This window comes from Impatiens glandulifera, chromosome 2, assembly GCF_907164915.1.
Source record: "Impatiens glandulifera chromosome 2, dImpGla2.1, whole genome shotgun sequence".
NCBI lineage: Eukaryota > Viridiplantae > Streptophyta > Magnoliopsida > Ericales > Balsaminaceae > Impatiens > Impatiens glandulifera.
This window is the reverse complement of record NC_061863.1, coordinates 62,177,548-62,199,389: the sequence shown is the minus strand read 5'-3', so window position 1 is coordinate 62,199,389 and position 21,842 is coordinate 62,177,548. Positions and strand designations below refer to the sequence as shown.

General features: G+C 29.3%; 2 protein-coding genes across 2 annotated transcripts; one reads left to right on the top strand and one right to left on the bottom strand.

Moving 5' to 3' along the window:
• Positions 1 to 4,655: 4,655 nt before the first annotated feature.
• Positions 4,656 to 6,653, bottom strand: LOC124927060 (ELMO domain-containing protein A). The gene is made up of 8 exons (XM_047467400.1): positions 6,513 to 6,653; positions 6,151 to 6,219; positions 5,954 to 6,069; positions 5,796 to 5,850; positions 5,581 to 5,701; positions 5,375 to 5,422; positions 5,136 to 5,230; positions 4,656 to 5,040 (listed from the first exon to the last, which is right to left on the bottom strand). Exons 1-8 carry the CDS (start codon positions 6,633 to 6,635, stop codon positions 4,942 to 4,944), a joined length of 726 nt encoding a protein of 241 aa, XP_047323356.1. The 5' UTR covers positions 6,636 to 6,653; the 3' UTR covers positions 4,656 to 4,941.
• Positions 6,654 to 13,763: 7,110 nt separating this feature from the next.
• LOC124927408 (endoplasmic reticulum metallopeptidase 1) lies at positions 13,764 to 21,510 on the top strand. The gene is made up of 21 exons (XM_047467813.1): positions 13,764 to 14,077; positions 14,516 to 14,601; positions 14,697 to 14,798; positions 15,057 to 15,163; positions 15,251 to 15,351; positions 16,344 to 16,431; positions 16,526 to 16,614; positions 16,904 to 17,043; positions 17,146 to 17,311; positions 17,414 to 17,549; positions 17,641 to 17,737; positions 18,603 to 18,732; positions 18,969 to 19,028; positions 19,134 to 19,252; positions 19,367 to 19,491; positions 19,589 to 19,813; positions 19,899 to 20,059; positions 20,180 to 20,343; positions 20,476 to 20,558; positions 20,815 to 20,900; positions 21,146 to 21,510. Exons 1-21 carry the CDS (start codon positions 13,865 to 13,867, stop codon positions 21,287 to 21,289), a joined length of 2,622 nt encoding a protein of 873 aa, XP_047323769.1. The 5' UTR covers positions 13,764 to 13,864; the 3' UTR covers positions 21,290 to 21,510.
• Positions 21,511 to 21,842: the final 332 nt, after the last annotated feature.

Below are 21,842 nucleotides of genomic sequence, written 5' to 3'. Positions count from 1 at the left end.
ATCGGCTCCCCCATCAGTCAAACTTTCTTTATTTCTTTTATTTTCTATTCTTATAATATTATCTATTTTTATTTTTTATTTAAGAATGTAAAATTATTTTGATATAAAAGAAGTATAATAAAATTATATATAAATTTTATACTTTTTGTTTGTATAAAGTATAAAACTATAGTTTATAAATAAAAATATATTTGGGTTAAAGTGATTATATTGTTTATTTATTATATAATTAGTGTTTTTAAATTATTAGTATATTTTGTAATTTTAGATAATATTGATCATTTACATTCTAAATAATTAATATATTTGATATAACATATAAAAGATAAATATAATATATTTTATAATTTTTTTTAAAAGAATTGTATTTTATTAGTTTGAATATTACTTGTAAATTTATAAATAACAGATAAAATAAAGTAATCATAATTTTATAAACATAATAGTAATAGTTATTATTAAAAATTTACATACTTTTTTATCAAAACTTTATATATAATAAAATTTGATTTCAAATTATTTAGATTCTCGCATCAATGCACAACTCAGTGCAAGTGAACTAGTCGGTAATTTACCTGTTAACATGCATACGAAATTTTGAGTAGGTCACTTAAATTGAAAAATAAAAAACTATTATAAAAGTCTTACACTAATGGCTTTTAAATTTTTAACACAAATTCTCTAAAACAAAAAACTTATTTCTTAAATATAACCTGAATATATTTTTTATTATGTTAATCTTACTTAGATTATGTACTTTTTTTTAAGACTTAAATTGTGTGTTATAAACTAAATAATAGTTACAAATTTTAAAACACATTTATTTAACATAAATATAGCAAAAACATAAAAACAAAATTATTATTTGAAATTAAAAAAAAAAAAACAAATCTCATGAGATGCAAAATACTTATAGTTAACAAATTATATCTCCAAGATTAACATTTATGAATTCAAATAAAAGTAATTTTGTATTTATTTAAAACCAAATTTATATTGGATCATGTAAAAATAATTATTATAACATGTATAATAAACTAATTACTCTATTATTCTTAACAATCTTATATGTTTGAATTTTAAACTTATTAATAAAAAGCATCTTGAATCTGATAAATTGTTAGTCACATATATCAATTAATTAAAACATTGTTTGGGTAGAATAAAAAATTAAGTCTTAAAACAATTTTTATATATATTTTTATAATTAATGATAAATATATTTTTATGTACTAGTTTAGGGTATTTATTTATGTAATTAAAAATTCATAATTATAGCTGGTTTTCTATCCAACACCTAAATATTTGTTAGTTTTCAAATGGCCAATTGACTTATTACAAACTGTGTTCTCGCTTAGGTTTATTTTAATTACTTATTTGTTATTATTAACTTTTTATAATAAATCTCAAATTATATACCCTAATGCCTTGGAGTTAACAAATATATATATATATATATATATATATATATATATATATATATATATATATATATATATATATTATATATATTTCAAAACAAATGTAACTTCAATCATCATGTTAAAAATATCATTGTGTTATAAATATCAAATAAATAACCCAAGACTAATTATTATATAAAAACACTATTCTAATATCCCAACAATGTTTATCCTTATATTTTTTTTTTTTTATAATGGACATCAAGTCATCTAATGCTTATTTGAGTGGAATCATTTAAAAACACTTTTTATTTTTATTTTTGAATTTTAATTTGTTTTCATATGCATAAATATCTTAACAAATATAATAAAAAATAAATTAATTAAAAATACTTATTTTTCATCGTTTATAATGCAACACTTCATGTTTACACACAAAAAAAAATAATAATTGAATAAATTGCATATGAAAACAGTAACACCTCCATTAATTGAAAATAGTAACAACATATTTTTTTTAGAGGTATGATAAACCCAACGAAGGGTTAGCGAAAGTAAGGCCACAAATCCTACATGGCATTGCCAGCTAAGAGAGAGAAAAAAAAAAACAAAATAAAAAAATTAAATATTTCAGTTTCCCCCTCTTTCTTCTTTCCTCTTTTTCTTCTTTCCTCTCTTTCTTATTTTCATTTATCACTTTCGGCGAACCCCGATTTCTTCTCTGGCGATTTTTCTCTCCGGCATCCCCGACTTCTTCTACTTTCTTCATCTTCTTTCGATCGAAAATGGTACTATCTTTTCAGGCTGGTGGTCCAGGTACATCTCCATACAAGACTTCAAAATCTCCCAGATCTCAAAAGACAAGGTAAATAACATTTTCTCTTTTAGAATCGTAGATCATTTTAAAGATTTGAAGATCGTTTAGCTTTTTGCGGTTAGGGTTAGGGATTTTAATGATTTTAATGATTTTAACGATAGAAAACTATGATTATTGTGTATTTGCTGCATTATGAGTCCGGAAATGGATGGTTTAGAGACCCGAAAGTATGATTGTATAATGTTTGGCTGTTATGGGTCCCAAAAATGTGATTTCGGGACCCGGAAGTATGATTATATAATGTTTGGCTGTTGTTATGGGTTTAGTTGCAGAACTAATTTCAATTAGGTTGTAAGAAAAACCATTTCTGGTCCCGAAATCACTCATTTCGGGTCCTGAAACCACTCATTTCGGGTCCCGAAACCACTAATTTCAAAAAAAAAAAAAAAAAAATTCCCGTTTCGGGTCCCGAAACTACTCATTTCGGGTCCCGAAACTAGCTTTTCTGGTCCCGAAACTAGCATTTTTTGTCCCGAAATCACCATTTTAGGGTGATTTCAAACTCCGAAATGGTTTCTATACGATCTTTTATGGCTATTTTATTTTTGTATAAACCAATAATCTTATTGTAATGTTAATTTGATTTGTAGGTCATGTATGAAGATCCAAATCTTCTTATTGATCAAGTTAATGAAGAAATGAGATTATTTGAGATCTCTCAAATTGTAGGTTGTATTTTAAATGTGATATAAATGACAGATTGTAACATTGTAAATAAATGTTTAATTATGTAAATTTCTAGTATAATAACATTATCTTCAATTATTTTTGATTTTCTAAGATTCATTATAATGTTTCAGATTAAAAAAAATTAAAAAAAAAAGTGTCCCAAAATCACTCATTTCTGGTCCCGAAACCACTCATTTCGGGTCCCGAAACCACTCATTTCCATAAAAAAAAAAAAAAAAATTTTTTTTTTTTGCCGTTTCGGGTCCCGAAACTACTCATTTCGGGTCCCGAAACCAGTTTTTCTGGTCCCGAAACCAGCATTTTTGGTCCCGAAATCACCATTTTAGGGTGATTTCAAACTCTGAAATGGTTTCTATACGATCTTTTATTGCTATTTTATTTTTTTATAAACCAATAGTCTTATTGTAATGTTAATTTGATTTGTAGGTCATGTATGAAGATCCAAATCTTCTTATTAATCAAGTTAATGAAAAATGAGATTATTTGAGATCTCTCAAATTGTAGGTTGTATTTTAAATGAGATATAAATGACAGATTGTAACATTGTAAATAAATGTTTAATTATGCAAATTTCTAGTATAATAACATTATCTTCAATTATTTTTTATTTTCTAAGATTCATTATAATGTTTCAGATTAAAAAAAATTAAAAAAAAGTGTCCCGAAATCACTCATTTCTGGTTCCGAAACCACTCATTTCGGGTCCCGAAACCACTCATTTCCAAAAAAAAAAAAAAAAAAAAATTTGCCGTTTCGGGTCCCGAAACTACTCATTTCGGGCCCCGAAACCAGCTTTTCTGGTCCCGAAACCAGCTTTTCTGGTCCCGAAACCAGTTTTTCTGGTCCCGAAACCAGCTTTTCTGGTCCCGAAACTAGCTTTTCTGGTCCCGAAACCAGCTTTTCTTGTCAATAATCTTATTGTAATGTATGAAGATCCAGATCTTTTAGAACTCTAATCTAAATCGATTCAGCAGCTAAACCATAAACGTTAAACATAAATATTGATATGACAATCATTTCGAACGGAAGATAAACGAAAGAAAGAAAAAAGACTTTATATTTCAATCGATCGGAAGATAAGAAGTCGATGAAACGTTTCAGTAAGATCGACAGTGGGTTGGGTTTTGGGAAATGGAAACGAAAAATAAAGAGAGAGATTGTCGTGGGGGTTTTGGTTTTGGGAAAAAATAAAACGTTTCATTAACAGAAGAAGTCTTACCATTTCGATCGATCGGAAGAGAAGTCGGTGAAAATGAAAGAAGAGAATCGCCGGTGGGTTTAGGAAAAATGAAACAAAAGAGAAAGAGAGAGAATGAAACAAAAGAGAGAGAAAGAATAAGATTTTGGTTTTGGGGGGAAATAGAAATATAGAAATAATAGGATTTTTGGTTTTTGGGGAAATAGAAAATTTTAATTTTTTAAAATTTTTTTTCTCTCTCCTAGCTGGCAAAGCCACGTAGGATTCCTTGCTTTCGCTATCTTGTCGTTGAGAATATCATTTCTCTTTTTTTTTATTTACGAAGTTAACCATTCTCGTGCATTATTCATTCTTAGTGGGAGTTACTAAAGACATTTATATATTGTGGACAAAACTCTTTCTGTGGTGGGGGGTAATAACATATTTCTATGATAATGTGTAGTAAATCATGATTATAAAAAAATGAACTAAAAACCACAAATGTTAAAAGGAGTAATAAATTAATTCTTACATGCAGCAGATCACTGAGAACTTAAAAAAAAAAAAAAATTGTATGAAAACAAGTATTTTTGTTTAATCAAACTAATTAGACCCTCTTCCTCTAGATAATTAGATCCTCTATTACTTCATTGTTCTAAATAATATACAGGGAAATTGGCCTGAGTTTGCTGATTTCTATTTCTACTTGCAGCCAGACTTTGAGAAGAAAGACTAAATTAAAGGCAAGTTCATGCTCCCCTTGTTGATCTAAACCAACCAATATCTACACGCAATTAACACAGAAGGCTATAGGAGGGCATGCCTTCAATCCTTATAACATTATCCATTAGAATTTCTTTTTCCAGCTGAGCTCGAGTACATTTCAGAATATCCTACCGAATAAAAGAACGTGTAAATCATTTTAACAACAATTATTATATTCTCAAGCCTGAATGAATACTTTATAAGACAATATTAATGCACTCACATTGAACTCCATATAGCTTGCATTTCTCTCCAGCCATTGCTTGTCCATGACCATGAAAGCTACACAATACAGTAGGTCAAAAGCCCACTCGTTTTCTGAAATATATTAATTCAAACCAAGTTTAGACCACCCACCAACCACAACATGTTATGTTGAAAAGCAATTGAACCTGACTGAACCCAACTACTGATGGCTAAACAATTAATTAGTACTGCCAATGTTTGAGTTTCTTTGCTTACCTGACAACATCTGCATGAAAACTGGCCTGACAAATGATCGGGGTTTTGCTGCAAATTTGGAAACTTATTACCATTAGCCTTCATGTACAATTTTGAATATAGTGAAAAGGCAGTCAGAAGGAGTAATGGATGAACTTTCTGTAATATTTTACTTGCTATATATGGAGAAAACATATATAGTCTTCAGAAAGTAGATTTATTCTTACTAGAATCTAGTTCAAGCATTTGCATGATCATAAATGTGATATTTACACCCGCAACAGCAAAAGGGTATTCCCATGTAGCTCGTTTGCCCCCCTGCTTTTTCAATACGTGCTGAAATGATATCTGCAGCAAATTTACACAAGAAATGCATCTCCTTCAAGGCTTCAACAAAGAAAATATGAAAAACAAAAACTCTTGGTACGTAAAAGGTACTTACTGGGAATGTCTTGGCAAAGAACACTAGGTTCTCCAGTGAAATGAATCCACCTCCTCTGTTATACGAGCAATATCATTATATACCAGATAATACATATTCTAGCGAGAATAAATAAACAGTTAGATAAGGACAGACAGAATAGAATCAAAGGAAGAGACCTGAAATCAGTAGACGGATCTTTGCCTTGCCAGCCCATTTCCTTCCACTGATCAGACACTAACCCATGGAGATCTTGGTCAGGATAAGTGGCAAACCATAAGGCCCTTAGTGCTTCCTGTAACCAGAAAATCTCATAAGTATTTAGTTCATGCAGGAATAACAAGAAAGTATCATATCATATATATAATATATGCACCTGGTGTTCAACTCTTGAGGCATCAAAACTAACTTTTGTGCGATGTTTGAGCCTTCTCATTCTTTCTTCCTGATCCACCATGCATATTTTGAGATTTATGACAAAATTATTAGCTTGTAGCAAATACAGTAACCGAACGACTATGAGTAAAAACTGAAATGTTAGGTCCGAAATTAGTCATACATGAATTAGTCAGAACTTGTTTGGATCATGACTGTTTTTAAATTTTAGTTTCTGGCATGTATAACTGTTCTTAACATGATAACAACCTAGCTAATTGCTGATATATATCAATAATAAGACTTCGCTTGCATATGCTTTAGTAATTTCTTGATATGTAACATTAACATATATATACTTGCCTTCTGTGGTGTCAAATTGATGCAAATTCGTTCAACAATTCCCTTACGCTTAAAGCAAACACAAGTGATACCTTTCCCCATCCACGTTGGTGCCACGCATGACGATTCATCTGGAACAACCATAAACCTTTTGCATTGAGCCTATAGATACATATAAGCAAAGCATTCAACTAATTTACTACGTACTTAATTTAATAACAAATGAATACAGAACTGTAACTGTTACATTAGAAATTTCAATAACTATATATAGAAACTGTTAGTAAACAAATAACGGATCCAATTGAATATGCTTGTACAAGAGAAATGTAATCCTGAACCTACTGAAGATCGATCGATCGAATAATTAGTGATCTGAACTGAATACAAAGGTTAACGAAAGAAATCTTATCAGAATTTTGTATTGCTCATAATGAAACAAAGCTTATACAATTACAAAGCAGTAGTGATTCAAACGATAGACACATATAGTAAGAAATTAACACTTGAGAAGCTGAGAAAACAATGAAATACCTGCAGCGGAAGTGGAAGAATGAGAGTATTGATCAGTGACTACAGTAGGATGGATCGCGAAGCATGTTGCTTCTTCTCTCATAGTCATGATTTCCAAACTGGATTAGATTAACCTTTCGATCCTCCTGCTGCTGCTAATGAAGATGATAATTCCATAAATAGAGAGAGAGAGAGAAGACATACCTCGTGAGCAGAGAGAGAAGCAGCTCGTCGTTTTCTTTTGGAATCGTTTATTAGTTGCAAAAGACGAAAATATCCCCCCACCGGTGCATGGCATTTGGCGGAGAATCGAAAGTTTGGAAAGACGGAAAAGCTATAGTTCTTTTTCTTTAAATAAGTATTTCATTAAATATCAAAACTTTTAATCCCAGTCATTTTTAATTATATTATTTGATTAGTTTATTAATTAATTTAAATAATCTATTCATTTTAAAATTAAGTGATAATTGTGTCAGAGTTTTATCCCGGATAATTTAAATTCAAAATTTTATTAATATTTTCTTTAAAATTTAAATTCAAATACATAAATAAATATTTTTTTTTTTGAATAATTCCATCCAAACATAATTTATGAATTTAACATATTTAACTAAAAGTGAGAATTAATTTGAGTCATTTTATTTTATATATAATATATCAAAGACTATAAAAAAATAGGCCCACTTTTTATTCATCACAGCATGCCGGCCGTCACTCCTAATATTGAATTGCTAGTGAACCCACAGAGGGAGCAGCACTGACTCTTATATATATTTTTAATGAGTCTCCTCTTAATCATATATAATTTAAATAATTTACTCACTACTAACTATTATTTATATATTGAATAATTGGCTAGTTAGACGTCACCAGTTTAATTACCTGATTAATTAGCATGTTTATTTTATTTTATTTTATTAAGTATGTTAGACACTTTATTTTTCATGGATCATCTTAAAAAAACTAAAAACTAAAAACTAAATGTTCATTTTATTATAAATATATTTTTGAAAGGTAAAAAAAAAAACAATAGAAAGATATTATCAAATTGTCTTATTTTTTGCAAGGGTGCTATTATAAAAAGATATATATATCTAATTGAACTTGCCCATAAAAAAACAAACTTACAATAATAAGAAACTAAATATAGCTTAAACTAAGATAATATGTATTCATTCCTTGAAATTTATAGATAGTCTACTCTAACATCTTCATATGCAATGAATATATCAGAAATTTAGGTGAACTTAAAAAATAATTGGAAAATTATAAATAAAATGAGTGGACCTATTTTTGTATAAATTATAAAAGGAAATAGTGAATTAAATTTAAAAAAAAATTTAAAAAAAAAATTATAAAATTTTGTCATTAATACCATAAAAATAATTTTTAATCTTTTTTTTTGGATTGGTCAAGCCTAATATTTATATGGATAGTGACCAATCTTTACATTTTTTATTATTATGAAACATATCGAATTAATGTTTCTAATACACAATTGTTTTAACGTGAAACAAATTATAATGAATTTTTGATATTTTATATTAAAATATCATTTTGATAGTCTTCCGTTTTAGATGACCTACCAAAAACCATAATCAATTTTAACTATGTATATTTTTTTCTCTATTCATTGTGTTGACTTACAACATTTTCTTTTTGTCAATCTTAATTATTAAATAATGTTTTAATTAAAATAAATAAATAGAAAAGGAAAAATAGAATCTAATTTACTTCGGTTTTTTCTATTCCTTACGGGCAAACAATGGATAATTTCCCATATTCAATTTTTTCCATTTTTGTTAGTTACCAATTTTAACATGTTTTCAATTTTTAAAAATAGAAGAAAAAAATTATATCATCTTCATAACACACAAATTCTTCACTTTAAACAAAATTATAACTTACTAATTTTATAAATGAATTGTTGTTCTCGAGAACTTACGAAATTAATAACCTATTGATAACATTATTTTTTTAATTTGTTTTCATTTAATGTCATGTTTTGTCGATGTGATTAAATGATTTTTATCAATTTTAATATACCTCAATATTTTTCAAAATAATAATAATAATAATTTTGTAAAACAATAGAAAATTTAACTCTAATGCAATCAATCATTATATTTAGTACTAAGGCATAAATATCACAAAATATAATAACTAAGAAAAAAGAAAAAAAACATAGAAAGATAAAATTTAGATGATTTGTTCGAAGCGTTTTTAATTGAAACGAGATTTATAATTGTGTGATGTCATGCTAGTTCCTTTTAATTTAAAAAATGTTTTCTTTCAAAAAAAAAAAAAAAAAAAAAACCTTCTATTCCTAAGCATAAATTTTTATAGCTGCCAAAATTTGTTTTGAAATTATTGTGTTTTTCATCAATTGCTGTTCAACTTCAAATTCTCCTCCTCTTCAGTTTAATATAAATAAAGTAATTTCATCTACCTAAGATTTAATTAATTATTGACAAAGTGTGTTATGTTTGCCCTTATTTATATCCATATCTAGCTATTTGATGAATTGAATTTGTAAATATCTAAAATCATGCACGTGGTGACCAATAAAGTGATTATCTTAATTAAATATGGATATAATATTATCACACCTTATCATCAAGTCTCCATTGCTTATTTTCTTGAACATTTCTTCATTGCTTTCTCCAATCCATTAAGAAAATGGTAGCTAGAGTACGTAACAATCACAATTTATTACAACAAACACTAACACATGACTTAGCAATTAATCTGGACACACGTCTCCTCCTCATTATCAATGACAAATAATTTGGTACACATCTACATCGACCTAACACGATTATAATCTTTAAGAAGATCTTAACTTACTGCGCATGTTTCATTATGCTTAATTAGTTTATGTATTGAGAGACATATGGACAATGACATATTACATATAATTAATTAGTAATAAATGACTCTCAAATAGGGGATAAGGGAACACTTAGATTCAGAGAAATGGTCCTCAAATATACATATACCGAATCTAATAGCTATTTTAAAGAACAACAACAAACAAGTGATCCATTAGAGGTTGTCTATCAGACCAAAATAATGATATAAGAGAAGGTGGTAGATATATCCATAACTAATTAATTATTTTGTGATAGAATAGTCGACGAGTGAAATTTAAATTAACATTGAAATTCGAATTTCAGTTTATTAAGAATTAATAGTGAATTACAATTTTATTTATTTTTTATTACAATTAAAAATGAAAAAACCAATTTAAGCTCAACGACAAATCATGACATAAAAATAAAAAATAACAGTACTTAAAAAGTTACCGAACTCGTAAATTCTCGAAAAAAATAATTAACTCTCCGACAAATTCTATTGGCTTCCCTAAACGAATCTCATAAAACATCATAATAATAATAGTATTATGAATGATACACATCAATTACGATCATTAAAAGTTCGACGATTTATCTCCAACTAGATAGTCCACCAAATAATAAATGTAATGGTAACTCAAATATGTAGGTCTGTCATATCAGCTGCATCAATCCAAACTTTTCAGCAACTACGTAAAGACTCGGGCATCACCCAATGAATCCCAATAATACTCCACAAAAGACCCCAAATACTAGTCACTCCTTGACAATGCAAAAATAAGTGATGTTTCGATTCAATCTCTTTTTGACACATACAACTAGCTATAATACAACATTTTTTCATGCATATATCATATGTTAGAATTCCACCATGAATAACACTCCATCAAAAGAACGAGATATTGGATGAAATATTTGACCTCCAAAGTTTTTCCCAATAAAAATGATATGGAATCATCTTAGTCGTCAATTTGTAACAATGTCTCAACATTGAATTACAATTCTATTTCTAAACAAAACTATAGAATTGTAATTCAATCACAATTGCTATATTTTTAAAAATATATGTATAATAAAAATAATTTTAATATATATTCTCTATTTTATTAAAATATTAGTATGACATAACCAATTAGGATATCTCGAGAAATTTGTAAGTTTTGATATTCATTAAAAAAAAAATATCGATTCAACACGTTAACTTTATATATTTAAAAAATATCGATTCAAAATTTTAACTTTCTAAATTCAAAACAAGATATTGTTTCAACGTGTTAATTTATTAATATATATATATATATTAGTCAAAATGTTAAATTATTAAATAAATAAATAAAAAAGACATTAGCTATATATTTTAATATCTTAAATTAAAAAAATAACTATTTTGAAAACTTTAATCGTGTTTTAAATGATAAAATAATAATTTATTTTATTTGAAAAAAACATAAAATTAATATAAAATTTAGAATTACAATTCCGAGTTAAAAACAGTGAAATTAAGAACTATAAAATTAGACTATGTTGAATTATATTGAAATTATAATTATAATTATAATTACAATTCTAATTTTTAATATTAGAAGGTCTACCAAATTTAAGAATTAAAATTGAACCTCTTAGTTTAATTTCAACTACAAATAAAATTCCAAAGTTACCAAACTAATATCTCAAAAATATATCAAGACTATTATACCCTTTTATATATATATATATATATATATATATATATATATATATATATATATATATATATATATATATATCAAATTGCAAAATTGAGGTTATTTATTAGAGGATATCGAGAATTCAGACATTTTCTTTCCAAATTCACAATTTGAGCCTTTAAGGGTTTTAAACACCGTTAACTTATTATTTATGTGATATTTATAAATAAATAAATAAATAAAATATTAATATCACTAATTTAACTACTTAATTTCGACAAATAAATAGTTTTACTCTCTCCATTCTTAGTTAACAACAAATGATGAAGAGTTATTTAAAATTTGTTTATCTGATCATTAATTTAAAATATAATTTTTTTTATATAATATCCTAATTTGAGTACACAAGTTTTGTGCTCAGCCATCAAACTAAACAATTTTTCTTCTTCTTCTATATAATCCAAATTATTTTATGATTTGGAAATCTTGCATCATTTCCTTTGTTTTTAGTTTTCTCCCTTAAATGAAATAAAAAATTGTTAGGAGATGCCCATGACCATGATTAGCTGGTAATGGTCACTATTTGTTTATCAAATTAAATTCACTATTTCTTATTGAGTTACATACACAATTACTTAAAAACGGAATATGTTAGAAGTGTTTCTTTTAAAATAGGTGCAATATAATAACCCAAGGTCATCATCAATTCTTGTATTCTTGACAATTAAAAAAAAAAACTATGCAATCAACATGAGAAGCTTAATCATAATTCATGAATTATGAAACTATTATAACAAGTTACTGCAATCATGGGATCTATTTAATATATAATATAGAAGAGAAGTGTGAATTAATTGATCTTATATCACCTAAAGACAATACAAGTGTCCTTCCCAATATCTTATGGCATACTGTGCCGTCGTCCTACCCTTGACAATGAATTTTATTCATTTTTAATAATTTGTCACATCATTATAACAAAGAAATCTGAAATAATTGCACATTCCTTCTTCCCTATTTATTTCCCACCTACTATCACATTTAAAGAAAACAAAAATATACAGAAACTATCAATCTTTATATAACATATCACTTCACTCCTTTGTCTTTCTATGACATCAAATATACCCTTATCTCAACAACCTTTCATAAATATTATGAATTTCTTATGAATCCAAACTGACCCTTGATACCGAAAATCAAAATATATTTGTTGATAAAGGAATTTTGATAAACATATATTTATTTTAAAATATCATTAAAAATAATTCAAATTAAATTAAGAGAATCACAATAATGAATCTAAGTGCTTATAATAAAAAGATGATTTTAATATTATTTTACATGTTTAGGGGCATATTTTTAACATATTGTTGTTTTTATATAAATTGAAGTAGAGAGTTAATTTTATAAATTATATATATATATATATATATATATATATATATTAATGATATACTTGGAACTTCTAATAAAATTAAGTGAATAATTGATGTAATTTCCATAATGTATAAGTTGTTTGACGAGATGTAATTTGAATCAAAATACCAAATTATTTATAAATATTAAATGATGGTAATTATGAAATTGGGATTCACGAATTTGAGATCTATTATTTTAAACCTATTAATTTCCGTTAATATATAATATATAATATTTATAAATAAATAAAATATACATATAATAAATTTAATTACCAAATTTCAACCAATCAAAAAATTTTAATACAAATTTTTAAAATTTAGTAATTGTTAAATAAATGACATAAATATTATATTTATTTATTGATAAATATCATGTATTTAATAAGCTAACAACATCTAAAATTGTTAAGAATGTTTATTTTTAAAATTTTATGAACAAGGATTACTAATAAGGTTCGAAAAAAGGGTTCAAAAATTATAATTGACCCCAATAAGTTCAAATTTAATAACCCGGTCAATATTGTCTTCACTAAGGTAGCTCATTGATAAAAATCGTCTTAAAATACCAAGTTTCACAAGTTTAATTTAATTTGAAAACGCTTTAAAGATAAGGTTCCTTAATTTATTAAATATATAAAAATTAATTATTTAACTTAAATAATTTAATGAGATTATTAGAAAAAAATAAAATAATTAAACTAAACCTATGTCAAACAAGCTCAGGCGAGCACATAACACGCGCTTCGACTCCAAGTCCCAACGACGGCCACTCAGCCGTAAAGGAAAATATATATGAAGTTTGAGCACGTTAAGGTATACGTATATAAATGTATGCATAGTTTGACCAACACACTTATGTATACTCGTCTATCTATCATCTAAGTATTCAAGCGGCTGAAGCTCAATATTCGCGAATGGCTTTCGGATTGAGCTCTGGAGACGGCTCCGGAGTCAAACTGTTGTCCGCCCTTGCAATTTTGTATGGATTCATATCTCTTCTCGTCTATTCTGTTCTTCACATGAACTTCATTACACCTCTCGGCATTGGTGCGCCTCCAGATCGATTTTCAGAAGCCAGGGCCATTCAACATGTTCGCGTTTTGTCCCAGGATATTGATGGCCGCCAGGTGAGTCACAATCGTCCATTTCTCATTTCATCTCATCTACTGCATATGTTGATGACGTTATAGCCAAAAACACTGTGCTGTACTATACTCTACAATGGAGAAAAATGTGCATTGTTGATTAGGTTCTTTTATTTTCAATCAGTATCATTTCACATAAAAAAATATAGTAATCAGTAGTAGTATAGTTTAGTTCATGTTCTTCTGATGCTGATTAGTTTTGTCCCTTTTTTGCTTGATTGGTGGTGTACAGAGTAGATCACAATGGTAAAAGATCAAAATTTATGACAGACAATAATAATACATGCCTATTGTTTCAGATCACATGCCATAAATGATATCAGAACTATTATAAATGCTGATTACATATGTTTCTTCTTGTTAAATAGATTTCAAAGTTTGCTTACTCTGTTGAAGTTTTAATAATGTTTTCCTTGGTAGGTAGGGAAACAAGGATACAAAGATGCTACTCAATATATTCTAACACAGTTACAAAATATGAAGGATCGAGCTGGGCCTAATATTAGGTTGTTAATGATGTCAAATCCTGTATTATCTACGATTCTACATAGAACTGAACTCCTTACAGGGAATAACTAATTTCTAAGCATCCACATTGCAGGGTTGAAGTTGAGGATACTATTATAAGTGGCTCTTTTAACATGATGTTTTTAGGACATAATTTGTCACTGGGGTATAGGAACCACACAAATATCATAATGAGGTAATTATGTAGTTATGTTGCCTTTTTGTTCTATCCTTTGAATAGATACATGTCAAGTAAGTTTTATACCCTGTAAATTAGACTTTTAAAATGACAATAGATTTAAGCATGTAATACTTTCATATAGAAATCTTCATTTAGTGACAAAAGCTTTATATAATCTTTAGTATGCAGTTATATACTGAATTTCTAGTGTTAATGTACTGGTAAATTTATAAGTGGTGACTGCAACCCTGAACTAATGCACTTACGTTACAGAATATCATCCATGGACGCACGAGACTCTGATGCATCAGTTCTTGTTAACGGCCATTTTGACAGCCCCCTTAGCTCTCCGGGTGCGGGTGACTGTGGCTCTTGTGTAGGTATGTTTCTAATAATCCTACATCTTCTTGCAGTGTCTCATTTGTCATGTATTAGTTGTCTGTGAAGTAAACCATTTTCTTTTGTAGCTGCAATGCTGGAAATGGTTAGACTTATTGTTGACTCTGGTTGGATTCCTCCTCGTCCTGTAATCTTTCTATTTAACGGAGCTGAAGAGCTTTACATGTTGGTAAGATAGGTCTATCCATCTTATCAGGATGGACACCTACCTACTATTTTCATCTATTATAGTTCAATGATATGTGATGAATGTGTTTTCATCTCTCATATCTCTGTTCATGTTTCTTCCCTTTTAATTGTTATAAGTTTCTCATCGATATTTAATGCATGACCTCCTTTTTCTGCATGAGTGCATAAATGGTGGGCCATATACCTCAATATCGACTTGTTAAACATGTGAATCTATAATAACCGGAGGATAGATATTGGGTTTTCGTGGGGTCGTGCTAGCTTCCTTCACTGAATTAAACCCTGGTTTTCAAAAAGAAGAAGAAAAGAGAATGGATTTTCTTGTTCTGTTCTTATGTGGGGAATAACATGCGCATACCATCTAACACTTGAGGAACTACTAGAAAGTCGGCATTTCAGTTTTGTAGGATGAAAAAAGAGAGTAGGATACTGTATGGGTGATGGATAACTACTATGTTGTGGCGTTTAGCTGGTGATGTTGGTTATCAAGAGCCCCATGCTACAATGTTAGTGTATTTTTAGTATTTTAGTTGGCTGAAGATTGTAATTAGACTGGTTATGGGCCTCGTATAAGATAGTTAGATAATATTGGTATAAATTGTAGAAGATTAGTATTGTAAAGGTGCGGAATAAAGTTGGAGTCTCTTTTTCTCATCCACTTCTTCTAGAGTTCATTACATTTTCTCTCTCAATTCGAGTAATTTTCGGGATTATTTGTATCACCCCACTCCATGATTTAGGCCTTCTTTTGGGTGAATGAGATTCTGGCCAAAATCACTTCTATGAAATGATATATTTTTGGCTTATATTTTGATTTATTATGAAGTTTCTGTTCAAAAGCACCTACTATACAGACACTTTGCATATATGTATATACATATTTCTCTGTTATGAATATTTTTACAACACTTCAGATTATAATCAAAATCCATATGAAATAACTCTTCATGTTTCCTAACCCCATTTTTTCAGGGTTCACATGGCTTTATAACAACACATAGATGGCGTCATACAATTGGAGCTTTTATTAATATTGAAGCATCAGGCACGAGTGGGCCTGGTAGGGGATCTATTTATGTATTTTGATATGAATACTAAGCCATGTACAGGAGTGGGGAATATCTTTCTTTTTTGATTTATTTCTCAACTAACAGATCTCATCTGCCAATCTGGACCTGGATCATGGCCTTCACTTGTCTATGCTCAGTCAGCTGTATATCCTATGGCTAATAGTGCAGCTCAGGTTATAAGTGAACACTTCTATTTATTTGCAAGCATTTTGTTGCAGTTCTTTACACACTTTGCTTTTATGTCATTTGTAATTGTTGAAACGGAATAAGTATTTATCGATATGGACCTTCATTACAATGAGAACTTGCTGCCTATATTTATGGGCGACATTAGGAACCCAAAATCAAATTGAATCATGATGTTATAATCAAATCCTATTTTAGGAATATAATTTTTACCTAAAATTCTATCAGTTGTAGTTATGCTTAATTGCTTTTCATTTACCATTTTACTGTCCACAGGATGTCTTCCCCGTTATTCCAGGTGATACAGATTACCGGATGTTTGCATATGATTATGGCCATATACCTGGACTCGATATGATCTTTCTCCTTGGTGGTTATTTTTATCATACATCCTTTGATACCGTGGAAAGACAATTGTATGCATTACAACCATGTTGGTACAATTAATTTTAGTTGAGCGTGTTGGACATATAATCCCTGCTTTCTATTTTTCTCTGATGTCTGCAAACTGTCAACAGACCTGGAAGTCTCCAAGCACGTGGAGAAAATTTATTCAGTGTTATTAAAGCTTTCACAGAGTCTTCCAAGTTAAGAAATGCGTTTGAGAGGGAATCTATCAATGTGGATGTTGAGGAATCTGATGATGAAAGAGCTATTTTCTTCGATTACTTATCCTGGTTCTTGGTATGCATGTATAAATTTGTGATTTTCCTCCCCATGTTTCATGTTATAAATAAAGTGATCTTAATGAGTGAGACATGCTGCTCTAATTTATGAATGTTGCAGATAATTTACTCCAAAAAGCAAGCTATGGTACTACATAGTATTCCTTTAGCCATCACATTCTTTATGCCTGTAATATTTCGCTTACCAAAATTTGGAGTACATATTTGGTTTGCAACAGTCTTTGACATCATGAAAGGTAGGGTGTGGATACATATATTTACTAAAGATGGATTCTTTTGTCAATTTATATCACCTTGTGTAATGTAATCGGTTTGCTTATTCTGCAGGAATATTTTTCCATGCAGTTGGGATCATACTAGCAGTTGTTTTCCCAATGTTATTTTCAATATTGAGTTTGTTTTTTACTGGCCATTCAATGAACTGGTAAAACAATTGATCTATTTTTTATTTATGTCTATTATAATTAATTAGCTTGACAGAATTGTGGGTGAACTTCACTATACCTCTAAAGGGTTGTTGGTTGTTTCTTTCTATTAGAGAAGGGGCAGAATTTTTAGAACAATGATTCAAACCTTTTCTGATCTCAATTCAACGAGTGTACAATTATTAAAATTGTTGCTGCAAAAAATAAATTATAGCACCTTCGTTCTAGTAATTCACTGCTAATGCACTTTCGTTCTAAAATTAGATGCATCTCTTAGTGAAGAAATGTATGTTTCTACAATGTTATATTTTGCACATGACACAACAATGTGGTAAGTTGTTAATGCAGGTGAGATTCTTTATAGGGCAATAAAGATATACTATACGAACCAAAACAACCACCAAATTATGGCTTATGACATACATGGTCTGATTGTGATTTGAACCTTGTAGAACACCATACTTAAGTTGAAAGTATTTATGGTTGTTACTAGGGTTGAAGTTAATCTATTGATTTTTAACCTATTTCTCATGAATAAGAAACAATCACTTTACAAAAAAAATTTGCTGATCTAAATGGAAGTCTATTTTTTTTAAATAACCAAACTGCGAAAGTTATCCTATCACAAGATAAAGACAAAAACTGCTATAGGTTAACATAATGAATTGACTTCACAATTTCATGGGGAAATAATAATAATAATAAATAAATAAATAAAAGTGGACTGGTGCTCACCTATGTTACAGACGCAAGTTGAACGTAGTAATATTAGCTTAGTTTGGATTGTGAGAGAGTTTGAAGGATACACATCTATGCAGAGGATTTACTTCTTATACCTATACTTATTTTGGAGATATATTGCAGGTTTGCTCATCCAATATTGGCTTTTGTGAGGTTTGTGCCCTGCTCAGTTATTGGTCTGTTGATTCCTAGAATTATTTGGAGAAGATTTCCCCTTTCTCAAGATGCTTCTGTTATCAAAGTTTCAAATGAGGTACATATTTTCACTAGGTGTCAAAACACTTGGAGAATTAGTTACCATGGCTTTAGATGGATTATATGTTCATCTTCAAACTGACATCTAGATATGTTTTGTTCGAAAAGATAAAAGGTCTCATTAAAAGAGTGTTGGAAAAAATGAAATGCATCACTTGGGACGTAGCTTTCTTATAAGGCCTATTTAGCTAATCTAAGCTTCCAAATTACATACAGTTCAAACAAATCTTGCAGGAACTTGCAGATGGAGCCTGGTTTTGGGGGGCATTTGGATTTTATGCTCTTGTGACCATGGTGTGTTTTCATTGGATGTCTCCCAATCAACATATATATGCGTGTGTGTTTATTTAACTGATTTACTGATTCTGTTTTGGGTGTATGTCATAATTTTAAAATTAGGCATATCTTTTGGCTGGATTCAACAGTGGGTTTATCACATTTTGTCTGTCAGTTTTCATGCTTCCTTCATGGTTATCCTTCTGCTTATCCATTAAGTTTTTGGGTCACCCTTCACTTAGGTATGGTTGCACCGACTCTTGGATTTATGTCATGAGTTGGATACACATTGATGACATATTTGTTGCGTGGTTAATTTATGACATAACATGTTTTATTTTTGTACTGATTTTCAGGTCAGTAGCTTTTTATGTGGTTCCTATGATTCCTTGTCTTACATATGCTGCCTACTTTGGGGCCTTTCTTGTGCAATTCTTAATCGAGAAGATGGGCATGATGGGTTCTCTACCACCTCCTTATGGTTTGTCTTCTATTTATGCAGGATTTTAGTCCTTTTGTACTCTAAATTTTCTTCTTCGGCAACATTAATTAAAACGCATTATAATTCATGTTTGCAGGGTATTTTATACCTGATGTCATCGTGGCTACAATTGTTGGTGTGGTGACCGGTTGGAGTGTGGGGCCTATAATGCCCGTTGTTGGGCGTTGGTTAGGCAAACCATCTATTATGAAGTTTTTACTGCATGTTAGCGTTCTTGCCTTAGCTGTATCATCACAGTTCTTTCCTTACAGCACAGATGCACCTAAAAGAGTTGTTTTCCAGCATGCAGTCCTAACTGAAGGTATCCATCATTTCATAGCATCCAAATGCTCTAAGTTAATGTACAATATTAGCCCCTCGAGCTTATCTTCAATTTGGATCAACAGATGGTAGTAGAATTGTTGATTCAAGCTATGAATTCGCTGTAGTCGATTCCAACTCCCTACTTTTTGTTCTCAAGCATGCACCTCTTGTGGCAAAGGAATTAGATATCAGTCAGAATTTATCTTTTGAATCAGCTCATTTTTCATATCAGGAGAACTGGATGGTATGTGAATGTTTTTTAAATCTTATTTTCCAAATATTGCTACTTGTTGCTTTTACAAATAATATTTCTTTCATTTCATCAAGTGAAAAAATTTGAAGTATAGGTCTTTTCAATCTGCAGGCAATTTATCCAATATCGTTCTTGTTTTCTAACTGTATGAAGTTCCCTGCAAGTAAATATGAAATAACAAAGCAGTACCCATATTTCCCCCACATTTCAAGTTATCAGACACAGGTGGTTTCTGACAAGGGACGTCGCAAGGTTTACTTAGAATTTTCCCTGGGGTGAGTTAGAATATATTATTTGTCTGGTTTTGATCTTCCTTATTTATTCACAAAACTCTTAAACACTCAAGTTAGCCAAAAGAAAAAGAATGTATTTTTTACTGTTTTTTCTTTCTTTTTGTCTTCTATCAGTTCTGTGAAGGAATTATGGGTTGCAGTCTTGAATATCACAGGTCCCTTGACTAATTGGTCTCTTGCAAACAATGAACTTCCAGGTGAGTGACGGATTTAGTTTCTTGTTGTCTGCTTAGCTTGTTTGATATAAGTTTTCTTTTTTCTAATTAAATTGTTTTTTTGGAAAAAGTGAATTATTTGGGTTAAATGACTAATATATTCAGTGTATTTAATATTTTAAAATGTTATATAATAAAATAAGGTATTTATTTTAGTTAATGATTTGAATGATTGTATTGATGATGAGATAATGAACTAAATCCAAGTACTTTTTGTGTGTTGGTAAATTATTTGCAGCTCCTGAAACATTCAAAGGCGGTCCACCTTCTTACATCTGTAGACTTAGTGGAGAAAGCAGTGATAATTGGACCTTTTGGTTGGAGGTAAACTTTCTGCCCTTCTTCTTCTTCTGGTTGGCGAAACACTATTTATGATAACATTGTTGAAATGCTTCAAGTAGAGGTCAGGTCAAACCATTAACCTTCTGCCTAGTAAACAAACATTCTTAACTATATATATTAATTTATACTACATTGGCTATTTATTTATGATAACACTACTAAATAGATTATCAGCATTTCTTTCATTTTCGATTTATGTCTATGCCCATGATTGTGGTTGATTTCAGGCCAGCAGCTCGGATGCCATAAGAGTTGATGTGGCGGTCTTAGATCAATACTTGGTTGAGCCGACGAGTAAATTGAAAGGCCTTTTCCCGGATTGGATGGATCTCACTACTTATACAAGCTTCATTTCAACCCACGTTTTCTAGATCTATTTATAAGTTATTCAGATTCCTCTATCAAATAGAATAAAAATTAGGAGCTGAAAAAAAATGGCTCTTTAGATTTTGCCTTCTCTTTTTGTTTTGCTTGGAAACTAGACAGGATCTCAATTGAAGTTGAATATACTTTTTTTTTTGGTTTCTTGATGAAATTGTGTGATGATCCTCTGGCTTGAGAATAATGAATTGAGTGTAATATAAACTTTGCATAATCATTATTTTTTATAAGAAAAAACATGTTATATAATAGTTTGAAGTGTTAAAAGGCTCGTCTAAAACAAATATATTATGATTGATACCAATTAATAACATCTTTTAAGTTAAATTGGATATTTCTCTCATACTATTATAAATGGCATAGAGTGATATTTGACTATAAATCACATTATAGATTTTTCATACATGTTTTGGAAGCAATGCAAGTTCTAACCCAAATATGAAAATTTTAAAAAATTTAGATTTTTAATAAGAAAGACTTCATCTCAATAAAAAGTAAAATAGCTTAAATTTAATTAATCTCTAAGATTTGATTTTCACTCAT

Bases quoted from the DNA above. Each gene is read 5' to 3' on its own strand.
- LOC124927060 (XM_047467400.1), bottom strand. From the start codon at position 6,635: ATGGTTGTTCCAGATGAATCGTCATGCGTGGCACCAACGTGGATGGGG. The intron at 6,220-6,512 runs GCAAGTATATAT...ATGGTGGATCAG, and splicing joins TCAATTTGACACCACAGAAG to GAAGAAAGAATGAGAAGGCT. The intron at 5,231-5,374 runs GTAAGCAAAGAA...AATATATTTCAG, and splicing joins TTTCATGCAGATGTTGTCAG to AAAACGAGTGGGCTTTTGAC.
- LOC124927408 (XM_047467813.1), top strand. From the start codon at position 13,865: ATGGCTTTCGGATTGAGCTCTGGAGACGGCTCCGGAGTCAAACTGTTG. The intron at 20,344-20,475 runs GTGAGTTAGAAT...GTCTTCTATCAG, and splicing joins TACTTAGAATTTTCCCTGGG to TTCTGTGAAGGAATTATGGG. The intron at 20,559-20,814 runs GTGAGTGACGGA...AATTATTTGCAG, and splicing joins TGCAAACAATGAACTTCCAG to CTCCTGAAACATTCAAAGGC.